The sequence below is a fragment of the Glycine max genome, chromosome 17, assembly GCF_000004515.6.
Source record: "Glycine max cultivar Williams 82 chromosome 17, Glycine_max_v4.0, whole genome shotgun sequence".
Lineage (NCBI taxonomy): Eukaryota > Viridiplantae > Streptophyta > Magnoliopsida > Fabales > Fabaceae > Glycine > Glycine max.
In genome coordinates, this window is record NC_038253.2 from 23,989,217 (window position 1) to 24,009,436 (window position 20,220).

The following is a 20,220-nucleotide window of genomic DNA, read 5'->3' on the forward strand; positions in this document are numbered from 1 at the left end:
TTAGAAGGAAGAAAATAAGATATTATATTTCATTTGTTGAATTGGTAGAATGAGGATAAAAACTATTGAAAACTAGTAGAACGTATTCCATTATTTACTTTTATTTTATTTTTTTCTTCAACTTGGGAGGAATGAGATAGGAAGTAAATGTTGTTCCATTTATTGTAACATATCCAAACAAAGAATAGTGGTTTTATTTCATTTTCGTTCTGTGTCTTTTCATTAATCCGAATATAACCTATCGCTTTCCATGTACCCACAAGAGTTGTGATACCAATTGATTGAAATGGGAAACAAATGAAGACGAATTGAATCTGGTTAGGGAAGAAGAAATACTAAGGACAAGAATGATTCTTGGTGTTCCAGAGACTAGGGTTCTTTAATTTCTAACTACCCAAAAAGTGTCCTTCTTTTTTCTTTCTTTCACTATACAACTTCAGCCATGATTCTCCATGTTTCTCCTATTCCTTCTTGTGTACCCTCCTTTTGGGAGGCCTTTGCTGTCGATATAGTTTTAATAAATAAAGTTCATAGTAAGATTGTTTTGGATTAGTTGCAGAGTACGTAATTTGGATAAACCAAATCCTCTTGGTTGTGCCAATCATATGGACCCTTATAACATTCATGAATCATGACACAATTATTTTAATATTGTTGATTTTTTTATTATAATAAATGACTAATTTCATCCCTCAAGTATTATCATGTTTCTAGACTAGTCTTTAAAGTAATAAAACTATATGATTAATTTCTTAAATATCGAATATCCATTACTTTAATCCTTATATTGATGTATTTTAGTAAAATTCAAGGACCATTTTGAAGGATTCTTTAATAATATTTAGAAAACTACTTAGTATGATTTTTAATATTTGAGAAATTACATTTTTTTTTTTACATTTAGGAGAGGGTAAAATTTTTATAAGGATGAATTTGATGATTTTTTTTTTCTTTTTCTCTTAGTTAGTTTGACCATTCTCCTGTGTCACTTGCACTAAAAGTTACATGAAAGTGATTTCATTACCTTAAGTTACATGGTGTAAGCACCAAGTCACCACTATCAGTATTTTTTTTTCTCAGGCTCAGGTATTTTAGGGAAAAATGTTACAAGAACTTATAGTCTTATACTATTATGATGCTGTAAATTGGAAACTCACATTTTGTAACCAAGGGAGTCTAGTTCACTTAGTTAAATAGGGTGTGTGAGTGTCTTGATACCGTGTTCAATTCACGGATAAAAAAAAAACTCACATTATGTAAACAACTGAACATTAGCCTTACAGGCATATATATCAAAACCAAAAAGTGAAAACCCTTGTATTGACACTAATGGAAGTTCAATGGTCGAGATGCTAAAGGTGAGATGGGAGAACCGTCACTACTACTACTACTTTGAGAGTCCCCTCTCCATGCATCTTGGACTTGAGCTGCAAACTGCAAATTCCACAAAACATCCTCTATGGATGGCCTCTCTGCTTGCTCTTTGACTAGGCATCTCACACAAATCTCCATCATTGTCTTCAATGATTGATCCAAGCACGCCTTGCGAACTGCTGGATCTATAATGCTCCTCCTAGCTTCACCATTAGTTGTTATGCTTGCTTGCAACTGCCACATGATTCAATCAGTGAAAGCAAAGTCATAAAATTGCAAGTTAATGAAATCTACTATTATCTAGCAAAGTAATAATTTACTTTGATACCCTATGAGCATGTGAACTTAAGTCAGAAAAGTCTACTCATTCCAAAAGCTTTGTCCATCCATAGTTAATTTATATCTTTAATTTTCAGCTTCTTGTATGTGAAGATTTATATGCACACACACACACACACATTTGATAATCTTTTCCGTAATATAATGTATTCAAATATAACAAGTTCATGCTAACTGCAAACATACATAGATTTGTTCAGCAATATTAAAATGATATTGTTAATGGAACCTGCTACAATGTTGCAAATGATGAAATGAATCATTTACTATGATACACTTTGGGCTTGTGAATGTAAGTCTGAATTTGCTTATTCTAAAAGTCTTATTCATCCATAGCTAATTTATATCCTAAACTTTCCTCCCTGATTTGTTTGATTTCATTTTCTCTCTTCTTGCATTTGATTAATAAAGTGAGCTAATGTATTCAAACATAATAAATCCATACCAACAGTATGCTTACTTATAAGTCTTAGATTTGTGTAGCAGCATATAGCAGGCAGGTGATTTAGAGAAAAATCTAGTAAAACAGAAAATTAAATAAATATAATTTGTGAAACAAAATACGCCATTGATCTAGAAAATTATCTGGAAATCAACTACTTTCAGTTTGATGGTTGTTTCAAAGTACTCTGACTTGAGCATCGGATTAGTACTTACCTGGATGTGCGGATCATATATACCAAAGTTCTCTAATTTTGAATAATTAATTGAAGGGCTAAAAAGGAAAATAATATTGGAAAATATTGAATAAAGAAGAATCTCCTTCATTACCAGATCCTTTAAAGTGTCCACATTCCTTGACTTTATTGTCCTTCCTAGAATGAGCTCCAGCAGTATTACTCCAAAATCATATACATCAGACTTGTCTTCATGTTTTACTCTGCAAAATCACATCATGCTTTCAGTGAACATCTTTCATAATTATTTTCGTAATCGGAATCACAAATATAAACTTTTCCGTGCATATGTTATGTAAAATTATAGCAAAATCAGTCCTCTTTTTCATTAACTGAGTGCACGTGCATGTTGCTCAAAACCAAGTTAAATTTCCATCAAGCACCTTTTCTTAATGCTAGGACTTCTGCATCCACTTGAAGGATTAACTTGCCCAACCTGAAAGGATAAGCAAGGGTGAATACTAACTGAAGTCATTCTATCAAGCAAAACAAAAGAGACCAAACTTACAAGTAAAACATGATTTCCTTTTTCTCAGAAAAGAACACATTATCATTCATAATTATTTTGTCCATACCTTTCTCGTGTAAGATAACAGAGGCAGGTCATAACTGCTGATTTTCGCAACAAAATTTTGGTCAAGTAAAACATCTGTTATTTTGAGATTGTTTGAATATACACCAGGGACAATCCCTGTATGCAAAAATTGGATGCCCTTTGCTACTCCAATTGTAGCTTCTATGCGTTGCATCCATGTCAGGGATTTTCTATAGTGTCCATCTGTCACATAACATGTTAAAGTGGAGGATATAAGAAATGGAATTATTGTTTCAATCTTATGTTGTGACTGAAATGACTGGTTTAACAAAGAAAACGCTTATTGCTATTGGCTCACAAGATACAAAGTTAGAACTTCATGAAAGTGATATATAGAGAAAGATTTTACTAATAGAATTTCATCAAGAGAAATTTCAATATCCATTCTTTTCTAATTATTGTTAGAATAATACCATTTTCACACTCCTATCTGAGAAAATAGTTTTTGAGAATCACCTGAGATCCAGCTCTTGAGAGTGCCATTTGGTACATACTCAAAGACAACAAATATGCTGCTGACACTTGAATCATCCAAATAACATTCAAAGCAGTGTCCAAGAACACTGACTAAATGACGATGCCTGTACTTCGATATCTGCTCTATGTTATGCATGAAATCTTGAGTGCTGTAGCTTCTGTTCATTTTTACACTTCTAATGGCAACAAGTAAACCATCCTTTAGTTGACCTCTGTGCATCTGAAGCACATAAGAAATAAAAAAGACAATTCTAAGAACAAGCACAAATCAAACAAGTGTTAAAGAGATAAAATGGTGATGTAGTTGAACCATGGCTGCATGGATAAAGTACTTACCTTATGCAGGCTGGTAGGCATGGTATATTATCATATATGACATCAACTGATCAGCATGTATTAGCCATAGCATATTTGTAATAGAAAAAGTAATGTGTCATAACATTTTAAACTTACAGACAGATTAATTCTTTAATATGGCATAACACCTCTGTTGTACCTTTCCAATTGTCTCTGGACTTATTGCACGCTTGGGAAAATAGCTTATTTAAGTCCTTATATAATTATAAAAGCTTTTTTCCATGAGAACTTATATCATAAGAGCTTAATTCAATAAACTTATTTTGATGAGCAAGAAGGAATTTATAGAAGGGCCATAAGCCATTATCATAAGCTTAACCACACATCTTCAATTTTAAATTTAGGAGTTCATACAATAATTGATAAGAGAAGCTCAAAAAAGCTCTGTGAAAGTTCTTCCAAATGCCCTCTTAATCATTTTGATCTTTGAATTTCATGTTATAAGCACTTTATCAACAATTTGTATTTTCCTATGACAAAATAATTCAAACAACCAAATTACAAAACTGTGTGGACTGAAGAATCCCTTCTTTCATCTGGGCTTAATTCATCAAAACAAGTAGTGCAAGAGCACATTTACTAAAGCTTATGGTTCAAAGGAAATAATCCTCTATAATAAATATAGACATTAACTTAAAACAAGTAGCATACCTTTCCCTGAGAACCTTCACCCATAAAAGAAGCTGAGTCAAAGTTGTTTGTAGCTGCTACAATCTCTTCTAGTGAGAAAACTCGATAAGGAGGCAGACCAACTGTTCCGAACTTCATTGTTTGAGATATATACCCTTTAGTATAGGGAAAATAAATGGTTGTCATCTATCTTTAATATGGAAGGATAGAAAGGAATTTTTGAATCAAATTTGATTCTTCTATATCATATTCTCAAGAAATTAATGCCACCATTGTGGCGTTTCATTGATATTACTGTAATATTCTGATAACTTGGCATGCAATTAAACATCTGTTTATGAAGTCCTAGTAGTACATATAGTTTACTGGGAGCTAGCGTTTTCTATTCATAATTAGAGTTTAACTTTATCCTATGTTCAACTAATCAATACATTTCAACAAAAAAAAAAAATTAAGAGTAAATTACACTGACAATTCTTGAGATTACGTGAATACTCCTCCTTTTAGTACCCCTACACTAATCCTCTTAAATGTTTGAAAAACATCACATTGACATCCCTTATACATTATATTAACCTCCTTAATTGTTTGAAAAACATTACACCATGTACCCCACAAGGAGGTTGGTGTAAACGTTATGCACAATAAGAAATGTCAAGGGGTATAATTGTCAAAAATCAATGAATATTCCTTAGGCTTTCTTCTTAATTCTTATCATCCCAATCTTCCAATAATTATTACCAGTAGATTTCAGATGCAAAATATCATTTTTTTTTTATCAAAAGCTCAGGGATGCCAAACAAAGATAAAGACAGGATGCAATTTTATATTTCCAATACGGGGAGAATTGAGCAAAACTCAAGCATCTAAAGTTAAATTACCAAATTTCGTACAGATAACATAGTTTTTAGCACTTATAAATACAATTCAAGTATAGCTATTTTCTATGGTGATAATATAACTTCAGTATTTTTGGCTACACAAAAATCCTATTCCTCATGGTAATAGGCTATATAGCCAAGACTGCAGAGTTCAATAATTCATCACACCAATTAAGAAAGACTTGCTTGTGAGTTTTTTCAAAATACTCTCCAAGTTGAGAAATGCATAAATTGTATAAGTTAGTTAGTTAGAGGGCATGTGCATTTCAGGGTGAGGAGTGAGGGAGTTACTTGCATCAGAGATTAACTTAGAGGTGTATCCAGAAGCTGCATTCTCTGATATTAATTTTGTTGGAGGATTCTTGATTTTGCTTTTGACACTTTCTCTTCTGATAATAAAGAAAAGCAGTGCAACAATTGCTACTCCTCCAAAAGTTCCACATACTATCCCAATGGAGAGAACTTCCTTAGATACTCGTTTGTGCTTCTTTCCCTCAGGCACAATTCCCACAGCTATGGCTTCAGTGTGGCAAAAGGGCAGTGCATGCTGATTTTGATTTGTCTCTAGACAATTTCTAGCATACAAGACAGTCCTGTCATTGGAATTTGACATTAAACATTTTGGTAAGCTCCCAGTCAAAAGATTTGAGGATAAATCCACTGCTTCAAGTCCAGGATTGCAGGACAGATTCTCAAAAAGCATTCCTGTTAATTTGTTTCCAGAAATGTTCACATAAGTAATAGAAGGAAGTGATAACAGTGCTAGCTGGAATGGGCCAACAAATGTGTTTGCTGAGATGTCAAGTTTCTCAAGTTGATAATATGAACTCACTTCATCAGGGATACTAGACCTGAACTTATTGTTTCTTAGTACTATAGTAACCAATTTGTCACCAAGCTGTGGAAACCGAGGTCCAAAAGCATTATCATCCAATTCCAGCACTTGAAGATTTGCCAAACGGCCCAAATCAGGCACCGGTCCATAAAAATGGTTATGAGAAAGTGAAAGAATCCTCAGATTCTCCAAGCTATTTAGCGAATCTGGGAGGGAGCTGTTGAACAAGTTGTTTTTCAAACTCAGCACAGTCAGGGCTGGAAAGGAATCCAGCCATTCAGGAAGGTGGCCAGAAAACATGTTGTCATCTAGAATGAGTGTTTGGAGATGTGACAGTAATGAGAACTGTAAAGGGATGGAACCATACAGAAAATTTGAACTCACATTGACTATTTCGAGTGATGACAGATGAGCAATCTTACCCGGCAATGGACCCCATATGCCAAGAGAAACCAAAGTGAGGACTTTCAAACTTGGAAGCCTAACCAGTGTTCTGACAAAGGAATCTATTGAGAAATTTCTAGGGAGGAGTAGAGCTCTTGTTTCACCAACTATGTGCAGCTGAGTTATGGTGCCTTCATAGCACACAACAGTAAGAGAAGATGTTGAATCTGTGCTGCAAAAGTCTGTGTTTTTGTTCCAGCTGCTTAAAACTGGTGGAAAGTTCAATTGCTGTTGAATTCTTAGAAGGGTTTTAGAGTCAGAGGATTGCAGTTGCTCTGTATGAAAGATTGAAAGTAAAACTGTTACAAAAACCAGAAACACTGAAAGATAGAGCCTATTTCCCATTATAAGACAAGGGAGGTTTTGTTATATTAGAACGTGCTCTAGATTACAATCTTGTTCAGAACTGAAGTTTGGTTCTCCTTCACATCCACAAGCAGATTCTCTGCAATTCCAGTAAGGCATTCATAAGAAAGTGGCAAGAATATATTGAATTGAAAGAATGGTGTATTATAATCCTGAGTGCGAATAAACTAAATATTCTGTGTTATTCAGAGCCAAATTTCTTCAACCACTTAAGAAAAGGTAGAACCACTAAAAAAGGTTTAGATATGAATATGATATAACTTAACATTAGAAAAAGTTTACCCCTAACTCAGTAAATAAACAAATCGACGAGTATTATTATTAGCGTAGCAGTGTTTAGAATGCAATGTGTACATTCGTTGCTTCATTCAAAATCACCAAAAACTCCCAATGAGTCCTCCATAACCAGCTATGAACTCAATCTAGGTGGAAAAATCTGAAAATCTTTTCATTACATTTCATTTTTTTCAGCCAAATTCAAAATCTGAAGAACAAATAAGTCAAACAAACACACAACAAAGTAAACAAAAGAAAAAAAAAGAAGAAAAAAAAGCATGAGTCTTTAGGCACCTTGAGAACTTGCACAGTGGACCCAATTGAATGAAATCAAAATTTCTTCTGCCATACATTCAGAAACTCATCAATAGCAAATCTCCAAAACTTGCTGACCCACAGAGAAACCGTTTTTTTCCAGGTGTCACCTTTTTCTCTTCACACACCAAGACAAACAGGTGGCACGGGTCGAGAAAGCAAAATGAAAGTGCCAAAACTCACACTCTGCACCAAGAACGGTCTGCGGTTGCAACATCAAGATTTTTTTTTAACTGTCCATGATCACAACTGGGACCTCGGCCACATTTGTCCTAATTTGCCGCGATATCAACAATCGCAACGAAACTGCAACGTGATGATGACCAATATTTAAAACCTTGCTCTGCACTATTTCACAAACAAAAACAGTTCATTAATAAATGAAGGTAGAAATTTTTCATCCATTTTTTCTTCTCTTTTGTTATGGAAGAGTCCTAAAGGGAAGCCCTATCTTCATAAAGAAAAGCAAAAGAAAAGATTCTCTGCAGTCAGAGAAGGCATATGACACTTTATTCCTCAACTATGTTAGTTTAACATGCCATGTGAGATTTGGTTGAAACAACACAGTTTGTAATTGCATGCACTTTGTTAGACAATTTTCTTCTTTTGTTATTATTTAATCTAAATTGAAGTTTTGCTTTACTACTAATTCGCTTAAATTAAAAAGTTTGCATTAAATATTAATACTCAGCATACATTACCGTGATGAAACTTTAATTCTAACGAGAAAAGAACGTGAAAAACTCCATATAAGTTTCGTATTTTTTGTAATTTTCTAATCTGGCTTTGGCTGAGAGTACTGCAACGTAAGCTTTCGCATTTTTTTTAGTCTTATCTCACTTCAACTTTTATGCATGGCCCCTTCATTTTATATGTATCTGCTTCTTTTGGCGCCTTTTTCGTCTCTTTTTTTTTTTTTTTCTTTCTTTCGTAACAATTGCTTACTCATTTCTAACTCTGTTAGTGGACGAATCAATGAGCCGGCCTTTTAATTAGAATCCTATCATTAAACTGATTTTACTTTTATAATGGCTTAACACTTTTGGTATCACATATTGCAATTGTGCAATTTTAGTCATCTGATTTCCAATTGCTCAAATTAAGTAATAGAGTGATTTTGTCCTCTATGGATTTGTAGTTAAACATTTAACTGATTTTTGTTGAGTTGACAGTGGATGATATGTGTCAATGAGATGGCAGCACGCATGTTGACATACATGCAGACATAGTTCAGTTACGATTTTGTTCTCTCTAATATCTAAACAATGAGGGATCAAAAGTGTATGATTTGCCTTTGATTGGGTGAAAGTACACGTTGTACAGAGATGATGGTTCGACGATGAGTAGATTAGATAGATTTTTGGTCTCCGAATCATGGCTAGAAACTTGGCCTCGATGTACACAATGGGGTTTGAAACAAGGTTAGTCTGATCATTGCCCGTTTTGTTTTAAAGGAATACAAATTAAATTGGGGTCCTAAACCCTTCGAAATACTAAATTCTTGGGGCCAAGGGGATGGGTATAAAGAGTTTCTTAAGTCATAATGGTCGCCTATGGAGGTTGAGGGGCGGAGCGCATTTAAATTGAAAGAAAAATTAAAGGGGTTGAAATATAAATTGAAGGAGTGGTGTAATGTGAATGTGGGTCGATTGGAGGACAAAATAAAGGTGTTGAAGAAAAGTTGGGATGTGAAAGGGGAGTTAGTGGACTTGGAAGCTAATGAAATAGAGGCTGGGAGAGAGATTGTGGCCCAGTTATATAGATGATCTAGTATGAGGTGCAACGAGTTGTGGCAAAGGTCTAGGCAAAATTGGTTAAGGGTGGGGGATGCCAATTCAAAGTTCTTTCATAGGACCATGCTTCAAAGAAGAAGACGAAATGAAATTTTACAATTGGATGTTGATGGGGAAGTTTATCAGGAGGTTGATAGTATGGAGTTAGCTATGAGGGGTTTCTTCCCAAAAACATTTCTAGAAGAGACAAGGTATGATGGGGAATGTGAAGGGTTTAGATTTTAGGAGAAACTAGATGAGGCAATTGTTTCTGGATTGATGACCTTTTTTGGAGGAGGAGAGTGTTGTTTGGGGTTGTGAGAACTTAAAAAGACGGGCCCAAATACAATTTTGGATTCATAAAGGAGTTTTTGGAGGTGGTCAAAGCTGATTTATGTTCTTTTGTGGTTGATTTCCATGCACATGGGAGATTACCACGTGGGACAAATAGTTCTTTCATTGTGTTGATCCCAAGGAAAGAAAATCATCAAAAGATTACTAATTATAGACCTATTTCTTTATTAAGTTGTATGTACAAGGCTTTGATTAAATTATTAGCCAACCAATTGCATTAGAATGGGAGAAGAGAGAGGAAAATTGAGATTGAGAAACTATTATTATCCAACCCAACTAAAAACAAATTACAAAGGTGATTATATAGTTGGATAACGACCGACTATCATAATTATCAACTAACTAGAGTTAGTGTCAGCATTAACAGACTAAACAACTAACAATAACTAACTAACTATCACAAAGTTGTCAACACTAACAGACTAAACAACTAACTATAGCTAACTAACTACTAACTAGAGAAGTTAGAATAACAACCAAAAAAAATAAAAATACACATCGAGTAATGAATACTCCTATACTCCCCCATAAGCTCAAGAGGGGTTGGAAGAAAGTCTTTCAACTACTTTGAGTTTGGACCTAAACATAAGAAATGAAGAAGAAGATAAAGCCTTAGTCAAGATATTAGTTAGTTGATCAACTGCAGGAACATGAACAACATTAGGTTGTTTAGTTAGAACCTTCTCTCTGACAAAAAATAAATCCAACTCCATGTGCTTGGTTCTAGAGTGAAGAATAGGGTTATGAGCCAAAGAGGCAATGCTGGTATTGTCACACAGAATAAAAAGAGTGGTATGAGTAACTTGAAGTTCAAAAAGAAGAGACTGAATCCAAGTTACTTATGTTGCACTAAGAGCCATACTTATGTACTTAGCCTCAGTGCTAGATCTTGCCACAACTGATTGTTTTTTAGATCACCAAGAGATGAGATTAGGGCCAAGAAATATAGCAGCACCAGAAGTTGACCTTCTATCATTAGGGTCAGAAGCCCAATCAACATCACAGTATGCATGAAGAGAAAAGGGATGCTGAAGAGAGATAGCTTGAAAGTGTAATCCCCAAGAAATAGTATGATGCAATCCTACCCCCAAGGGCATTGGATAGAAGATTCCAAGAAGATTGGGCTAGAGATGCAAGAGAAGACCCTAGGGTTCTCATGAGCCTTAGGATAGATTTCAGGTCCATGGGCTAAGTATGAGTCCACTTATCTTTGTACATATTAGATTAAGGTTTCATTATTTTTGGGCCTTGTATTTAGAGCTTCATATTGTAGGTAGGGTACCCTAGAAATGTAGGATTTTTTAGCCCTTGTATTTTAGGACACCTAGACTAGTTTTTGTAATAGGGGTAGTTTTGTAATTTCACATGCATTAAGTGAATATTTGATGTGTGTGTTGGGAAATAAATTTAATTGAATTGAGAGAAGTCCAATCCAATTAAATTTTAGAGGGGGAGGTGAGCATTTGCTTGCTACACCCCATTGTCACATCATATAGTCACACTTTGTGCATGTCCTTCATGTTTTACATGTCTCATGACACCTAAGCACCCTTAGTGGAAAATCCTGAACTTGATCTTGGATTAGTGGGCTGAACCATAGCTAAAATTCACTAATCATAATTAGTGAAATTTTGGCTCCAAAATTTGGATCCACAAATTCAATTTCAAATTCAAGTGAAATTTGAATTTTGCCTCCAATTATGTGTTACACTTAGGCTATAAATAGAGGTCATGTGTGTGCATTTTTTGAACTTTGATCACTTGAGAATTACACTTCAAAGTTCAGACCTCATTTGAGGCATAAAATTTCGTGCTCCTCCTCTCCTTCCTCCACTCATTTTCTCTTACCTTCAAGCTCTTATCCATGGCTTCCCATGATGGTGAGCTTCTTCTTGACTCATCTTCTCCTTGAAGTGGCGTCTCCAATCATCTTTCTTCCTTCTTCATTCTGCTGTCATTGAACTTCAAGAAGCAAAGGACTCCATTGATGAAGAAGATACAAGGCTTACAAGCTCCACATGGAACTACGTCATAGTACCCTTAAGATACCTCAAAATTCTCTTTACAACTTGCTAATGTTGCTCATAAGGCTTAGACATGAATTAAGACACCTTATTGATAGAAAAGCTAATTTCTGGTCTTGTTATGGTAGCATACTGCAAGGCCTGAACTATGGACTTGTACAAGGAAGGATCAATAAAATCTTCAAAGCCAAGCTTAGTCAATTTGCACCCTCCAACCATAGGAGAAGAGATAGGATTAATTAGTCTTAGCCAAGAGATCTCTAATTTACTTAGACTAATTGAGAATGAGTGATCTATCTTTTTGTTTTTGAACTTCAATTCCCAAGAAATGATCTAAGTCACCCAGATCTTTGAGAGAAAACACAGAATTCAATTGAGATACAAGGGAGTGAATTACCTTGATGTTGTTACTAGTAAGAAAAATGCCATCTACATAGACCAAGATGTAGACAATAGACCTTTTTTCATTATATACAAATAGTGATGGATCATATTTGCTAGAAGAAAATTTGAGGCTAAAAAGAGTAGCCATGAGTTCATCAAACCATGTTTTAGGTGCCTACTTTAGGCCATGGATGGCTTTGTGTAATCTGCACACATGATGTTTGTTTGAGGAAATAAACCTAGGAGGTTGAGACATATACACTTCTTCTTCAAGGATACCATTGAGAAAGGCATTGTTAACATCTAATTGTTGAAGAGGCCATTTGTGAGAAATGACAAGAGAAAGAATGAGCTAACAATTACAGGTTTGATTACAGGAGAGAAGGTCTCTTTGTAATCAAACCCTAATTGTTGATGAAACCCTTTTTCAACCAGCCTGGCTTTGTACTTATTGACAAAACCATTTGGATTTTCTTTTACCCTAAAATGCCACTTGTAACCAATAACAGTTATGGATGATAGAAGATTAACTAAAAGTCCATGTTCCATTTTTAATGAGAGCATCATATTCTGCTTACATAGTTGTATGCCAAGAAGGATTTATTCTAGGTTTAACAATCCTTGATTTAGCATGAGTGCATATTGGGTGAGTATTAAGAGGTCTTTCTGAAGTAGGGTCAATGGAAAAAGGTATAACAAGAGAATTCTGATTGGTATTTGGGTTGTTATTAAGTTGGACAGATAGAGAATCATTCTATTCAAAAGGAACAACTGAGGAGGATGGCAAATGTTAAGATTAACTAGATGAAACATAGGTATGATTTGGGATGAAAGGTTGTGGTGTAGGATTGGATGCAAGAAAAGGCTGATTATTGGACAAAATAGTAAAGGTAGGTGTACTGTCAAGAACATTAGAGGTGATTAATGATGGCTTAGGAAACAAAGTTGGGTAAGGGAAAATTAGCTCATTAAAAATGACATCTTTGGAGATGTATAGTCTTTCATTAGCAGCAAAGCACTTGTAGCCTTTGTGAGAAGGAGAATAACCCAAAAATGACACTGAGGAAGGAAATTTTTTGATTAAATAGATGTTGGAAACAAAGGTATGATCCCAATAGTGGAGAGGTAGCTTAGCTTGAGAAAGCAATATGAGACCCAATTCAACAATATGCTTGTGCTTGCGCTCTACTACACCATTGTGATGGTGAGTATGGGAACAAGTAAGTATGTGTTGAATTCCATGATCACTTAAGAACTTGGTAAAGGGTCTGAACTCTTTTCCCCAATCAGACTAAACAACCTTAATAGAAGAATTAAACTGATTTAAAACCATAGTTTTAAAGAGTTTAAAAGTTTCTAGAGTGTCAGATTTGTTCTTGAGCAAATAATTTTTATTGATATTTGGTATATTACAAAGTCGAAATACAATTTTCATAGCATCAACACTAGGGTGACCAAGTTTAGAATGCTAAGTAGCAAAAGAAAAAAAAATACAAGTGATTGTATTAACTACAAGGCTATTTACAACATTTTTATTGGAAGAAACAGAATAAAAAACATTTGAATACCTCTTGGACTGAGACATAGAAACAAGTAATTGAGGGAACTGATAGAGACCATCTTTTCCCACAACTTCTTTGAGTAGAACTTGTTTAGAATCCTATGATTTAACAAGAAGAAACAATGAGAGAAATTTTTAAAAAAAAACATCATTGTCTTTGTAGAATTGACTAACACTTATAATATTTTTAGTAATGGAAGGAACAAACAATAAGTTATTTAGGACAAATGAAAGTTTAGGATTAATAGGTTAAGAAAAGGTTAAAAATCTTGAGGAATTGATGTTTAGGCCCTGACTTTCCAATAGTAATCTGACTAGGCCCCTCAAAAGGAGTCACCTAATGAATATTCTATGACATAATAGTCACATGGTGAGAAGCACCAGAATCAGGATACCAATTTTGAGAAGGAACAACTAAAGAAATGGTGAGAAAAACTTGAGGATTAGTTTGTTGTTGAGAAACTTGGTGATTGGTCTTTGGAGGTGGTTGAATATAAGCAAACTGAGTTTGAACATTTCCATGTGAAGATGGAATGATGTACTGAATAGGTTGAGCATATTGAACTTGTTGTGCAGGAAAAACAGAGGTCCAATAAACAAATTGTGTGGAAGCAATTTGAGCAGAAGTAGAAACAAGTGAAGCTGGTGGAGGAGGAGTAGAACATAATTCTCTTCTAATATGTGATAACAAAATGATGCTCCACGTTCAAACTAACAACAGATTTGATGCTGCACATAGGCAAATCTACCTCAACTAGCACCTCCACGACCAGAGTTTCGACCACCACGACCATTAAAAGAATGGTTTCCACCATAATCATTAGAGGAATTGTCACAAAAGGAGGATTGAGTAGTTAGATTGACCTAACCCTAAGAATTAGGGTTCATAGTAGGTGCAAAATTGGGATCAGAAGCATTCTGCTGAGAGGAACTCCCAGAGAGACCTTAAGTGAGATTAACTGAACCTAAGGCTATTTTCCTTTATCTTCTGATGCACGCTTCATGCTTTAATATAATTGTCCCAACTTTATCAATCAAAAGGGGATCAAGTTTAGTATTGATAACAGAAATAGAAGAATCATACTCATCAGGAAAGCCATCAAGAATCAGATTTAGATGTTCAGATGTCGGCACCTATTCACCAATAGAGGTGAGCTCATTACCAACATTCCGAACATAAAGGAGATAATCCTTAATGGAGTGATTATCAAGAGAAGATTGAAGCACATTATGAAGTTTTCAAAGAAAGTGCGACCGAATCCTGTCCCATAACTGCCATGAGGATTTGCAACCAATCAACCACGAAAGCATGTCACCGAAAATAGTAGACTGAAGCCACACAAGAAGGAACTGATATTGTTCTTCCCAAGCACGAAACACATCAGTCATAGTGTTAGAATCGCGATCTTCAAGCGACACATATTTTAGTGGAAAGATTGGATTAACAAGATAGTGTTGAAGATGATGACTCTTGATCATATGTTCCATTTGTTGGAGCCAAAAAAGATAGTTTCGAAGCACTCGAAGCACTTGCCGGTGAAGACAACGACGGAGGAGAATTTTTAACTGATGCGGAAGCCATGAAAGAAAGCTAGGGTTCAATCTAAGTTCTAAATACCATATTACAATGAGAGAAGAAAGAGGAAAATTAATATTGAAAAATTGTTATTATTCAACCCAACTAACAACAAATTACAAGGGTGATTATATAGTTGGATAACAACCAACTATCATAACTGTCAACTAACTAGTGTTAGTTGATACATCTGTCACAAAGCTGTTAGCATTAACAGACTAAACAACTAACAATAACTAACTAATTGCCACAAAATTGTCAAGACTAACAGACTAAAACAACTAACTATAACTAACTGTTGAGGGAGGTGATGCTTCAAGTAATGAATACACATCGAGTTTCTAAGAATAACAACAAAACAAAAAAAATACACATCGAGTAATGAATACTCTTATAGGTTGAGGGAGGTGATGCTTCAAGTCATTGGGGAGACTTAATATGCTTTTATTAAAAAAAAATTGGATGGGGTGATCATCCAACTATAATTTTATTTTGAAAAAAGTGCAATTAAGTTGTATCAGCACATTTAACAAGCAACACATCATCATCCAATTTCACATTAGCAAAATTTGTTAAATATTTAACAAAAAACTAATGGAGGGACCAAATTGCATAATTATAGACCCAATTCACACAATTAGAATTTAAAATACTAAAATCACACAATTACAATATCTAAAGAACCAAAAATATAATTGATGTTTAATAAATAATTATTAAACCAGATTTTACTTTTAAGAGTAAAGACACATTGTAAATCTATATATCACTAATAATGTCTCATTATTAATATTATTAGGTAAAATTAATTAGCATCCCTTGGAATTATTTAATTTTTTTTAATTAAATACTAATTATATATATATATATATATATATATATATATATATATATATTTCATTGATTTTTATAAAATATTTGTATTTGGATTTTTTGAAGTTAGTCTATGATGACTAAAAATTATCAGAAAATGATCATTTGTGACATTTGTTCAAAATTCTACAGTCTTTTATAAGAAAGAAAATCTAGGACTCAATTAAAAATTAAAAAATCAAGGATCCATTTACAAACATTTTTAATTAATTTGAAGAGCTAATTTAAAACTTTTAAATAATTCATAAACTTACTTATTCATTTAACCTATTTATTATGTTTCTTTATCTCTTTTTTCCTATCACATCATTACATATCATAATTATACTTTTATCTCTTCTAGCCTTTAATGTCCATGGGTATAGGTAATTCATATCGTTTTGCTCCTTTCAGTTAGGAAATTTTGCCTTTTCATGGAATGGTCGTTTTATGAGTTTCATCTAGCTAGGACGGCAACAAGTCTACCTGTTTTTGTTAGCAAAAAAAATATCTATACAAATAGTGACTTTGCATAATTATATAGATATTTAAAAAATTTAAAATATAAAAAAATAATTTATATACGTTATCTATGTAATGTTTTTTACTCAAAAATTACACAAATATCAATGGCCATATCATCCTCTATGATGTAAATAGTATATATAAATTAAAGCTTAATGTAATTTTTATTATTAACATTATGTATTTATTTACTAAAAGAATATTATGAAATGATAAAAAAAATAAACTTTATCTTATCTTAAATGATAAAGAAAAACTCATAATATATATAATAAACATGAATTTTATAGGTACCTGGATTTGGAATTTAAGTGTATATATATATAAAATCTCCCCCTAATAGATATTTTTTTTTTGTCAAGATCACAAGTATCATCAACCGGAAAACAATCTTGTTTGAGCTGGGTAGAATCAGGGATGGATCTACACATTAGCTTTTTGGGGCAATTTTAAATTTTTTATTAATGTAATATATGTGAATAACTATAAATTGCATCCATAATTAAAAATGTAGTATAAAAATCAACATATATTATAAGTAAATCCCCCACAAATTTATGTATATAAGTATTGCTCCCACATTAAAAAATTTATGGATCCATCACTAATGTTAGCAGCCAAGTCCTTCCTCCAAGTATTTAATGAAGTTGTATGTCCTGGACTTGAACCCAAAACTACTGAATAAGTTGAGACAATTCATACTAGTTAATTCACATGTACTTGGTGGTATGAGTAGACGAGTAATTTGGTACTCATTTCTTATCACATGCCAATCACAAGATATAATTTGTGCAAGTATCTATATCTATATCTATGGATTCTAATTTATTCTCGATTTCATCTTTGTAGCCTACAATTAATGGAAAAAAGATTTTGGGTGTAATGTTGTTTTTGTGTTGTTTGTTGATAATATTGAATCATTGAAGAAGTTGTGTTGGCATTTTAATTTGTTCTTGATTTCATCCAAGTAGCCTACAATTAATGGAAAAAAGGATTTTTGTTGTAATGTTGTTTTTGTGTCATTTGTTGACAATATTGAATCATTGAAGAAGAGTTGTGTTGGCATGTGTTTCTTTATCCATAAGAATCAAATACATGTACTAAGAGATTTATAATAATTCACCCACTTTTTTACTCAAACAACTGAGCTAAACCCTTATTGGTGGCATGTGTTTCAAACTTACTATACCGGAAGGGTATTCGGCTAATCGACGGGGCAAAAGACCGAATACTCCTTCATACATGAGGCAAGATTACATTCTAGAATAAGGCAAAGAGATCTCCATTGGTATGTTGATTTTTATTTATTACTCTGAGCTATTATTCGCATTTACTCTCTTTGTCTCTAAATATAAGACTCTTTTTTCAATTTTGTTTGATCTTTTAATAAAACTCTTTTCAAGTTTCCTTTTTCATTAATTATTTTTTGACACAAATACCCTTAGTTACTTTACAACAAATCTTACGTATTAAAAGATCATACATTATCTCTTTTATAATGATTAGATAAGAAGACTAACACATCAATTAATTAATTAGGTGGAAAAACAATTAAGTGGAAATAGAGGAATTATGAGTCCCAATAATTAAGGGTAACTTTGGCAAACTAATACAAATTGTTAACAAATTTCATGTTATTAATTATAATAACCAATTTTCTTAAAGGATGTGAACTGGTTAAAAAAAATCTTATATTTAGGAAGAAATAGAGTATTACGTAGCGCCAAATCCTGACTTTAACGTTAGAGTACAAAAAATATCTTTTACAGATACACCAACCCCCACCTCCCTGAAAACTAAGCAACCAAATACTTGAAGAGAAGACAGGAGCAAGATAGATATTCAAATGAAAATTATCCTGCTACCTTTGGCAATTACACTTGTGATTCTCACATTTTTAGATGCCTAATTTGTGGGATGGTTATTTCATGATCAGTGTCGGCCCAAGCCCTTGCTTTAGGCCCACCAAAAAATAAATATTTTGTTATTAATATATGCATATTAAGCATATGCACTATCCAGGATCGCAACTCAGTGGTAACACTCCGTGCTGCTATGCGTTAGATCCTGCGGTCAATCTTGCACGCACACCTTTCTCTTTAATCTTGATTTATAGTCATTGTTTTATTTTAAAATATATAATGTCAATCATTGAGGCAATTTTTTTTTTCAAAATTAAAATTAATAAAATCTTATTTAAGATTAACAATGTGTCAACAAAGATTAAATAAATTGGCTTTATCATCAATTGAAAAAGAAATGTTACACGAAATTGATTGCAATAACTTAATAAATGATTTTGTGTTCGAAAAAAAAATAATTTTAAATAAAACATAAATAATTTTATTAAATATTTTATTAATTTTAAAAAAATTTTACTTTTTTTATCAACAAAAAAGTCTCATTTCAAAACTCATTTTAAGGATTGGCCCAACCCTGTTCATGATACAATAGTAGAGTTTCCATCATGTGCTCTAAAATTGAATCACACACACAACGCGCGCGCACACATACACACACAAAACACACGCACGCACACGCACACACATTTAACCACCTATTTTTTTTCAATATACAAACTTTTTATCATTATATCTAAAGTAAATTTTAATATATTTTAAATTATCAATAAATAAAAATAAATTTAAGTTATTCATTATAATCCTAAAATATAATTTATATATTTAAAATATTTATTTATTACAAAAAATTTATTTTTATTATAATTATAATCTCATTTATATGTTAAAAATATTTGTTTATTATAAATTTTAATTTTTTACAGAATAAAATTTAATTATTTAAGAGTAACATTTATCTTGAGCAATAGATAATTTAAACTATGCTTCATTTTTTGAACCTCCCACAGTTCCACTATTAACAGTCAATTTCATTGTTATTTGTTAGGACGGACTTGCCATGCTAACCTACCATTCTCTCGATCGAGAAATTTTTACGAGTAATTTATTTCATTTTAAATTACTATCCTTCTTTTCTTTTTTTGTTCTTTTGGTGGTAAAATTTGTTGTACAAATATTATTTATTATATTTTATCCTCTTCACTATAACATTTTTTTTAGTTTTCTTAATATTTTCTAAAATTGCTATTGAATTAGAAATAATTATATTTAGACTAAATTCCAATATTCATCTTCCTTTAATTTTTCATCAACAAATTTGGTTTTCTTATTATTTTTGTAATTTTTATCTCTTTATTTTAGAAAATTGATAATTTTGATCTAATCATAATGAATATGTTTTATTTTTTTATTTGTCCAATTAAATCTTAGACATAACATATAAATTCACTTAAGGTATCATAAAAAGTAATTTAATCAATTAAAAGATAAAAGAAATAAACAAATTTAAACTTGGGGATTGAGCTAAAATTATGAATTTTATAAAATAGAAAAATTAAAATTGGGAAGAAAAAAAAAGAAAAGAGAGACCAAAATTATATATTAGAAATTAAAGGAGAATCAAAATTATAATTTATCTTTATATTGAACACATTCAAAACGTAAAAATATAGTTAATTTTTTCATCATTTAATTAATAACTGAATTTATTAGAAAATATTGTCTCAATTATTTATCGCGCACTTAC

At 32.6% G+C, this 20,220-nt stretch overlaps 1 protein-coding gene across 1 annotated transcript; it reads right to left on the minus strand.

Annotated features, from left to right (window-relative positions):
* Positions 1-1,136: 1,136 nt before the first annotated feature.
* LOC100813207 (probable inactive leucine-rich repeat receptor-like protein kinase At3g03770) lies at positions 1,137-7,513 on the minus strand. The gene is made up of 8 exons (XM_041011388.1): positions 7,258-7,513; positions 5,622-7,054; positions 4,471-4,604; positions 3,442-3,682; positions 2,966-3,168; positions 2,774-2,826; positions 2,485-2,593; positions 1,137-1,608 (listed from the first exon to the last, which is right to left on the minus strand). Exons 2-8 carry the CDS (start codon positions 6,952-6,954, stop codon positions 1,327-1,329), a joined length of 2,355 nt encoding a protein of 784 aa, XP_040867322.1. The 5' UTR covers positions 6,955-7,054; positions 7,258-7,513; the 3' UTR covers positions 1,137-1,326.
* Between the last annotated feature and the right edge of the window lie 12,707 nt (positions 7,514-20,220).

What these genes read in the sequence shown, in the direction of transcription:
- LOC100813207 (XM_041011388.1), bottom strand. Translation starts at nt 6,954, where the DNA reads ATGGGAAATAGGCTCTATCTTTCAGTGTTTCTGGTTTTTGTAACAGTT. An exon ending in TAAGTTAATCTCTGATGCAA is followed by an intron (nt 4,605 to 5,621) that starts GTAACTCCCTCA and finishes CCTATACTAAAG; the next exon opens with GGTATATATCTCAAACAATG. An exon ending in TGGACACTTTAAAGGATCTG is followed by an intron (nt 1,609 to 2,484) that starts GTAATGAAGGAG and finishes ATCATGTGGCAG; the next exon opens with TTGCAAGCAAGCATAACAAC.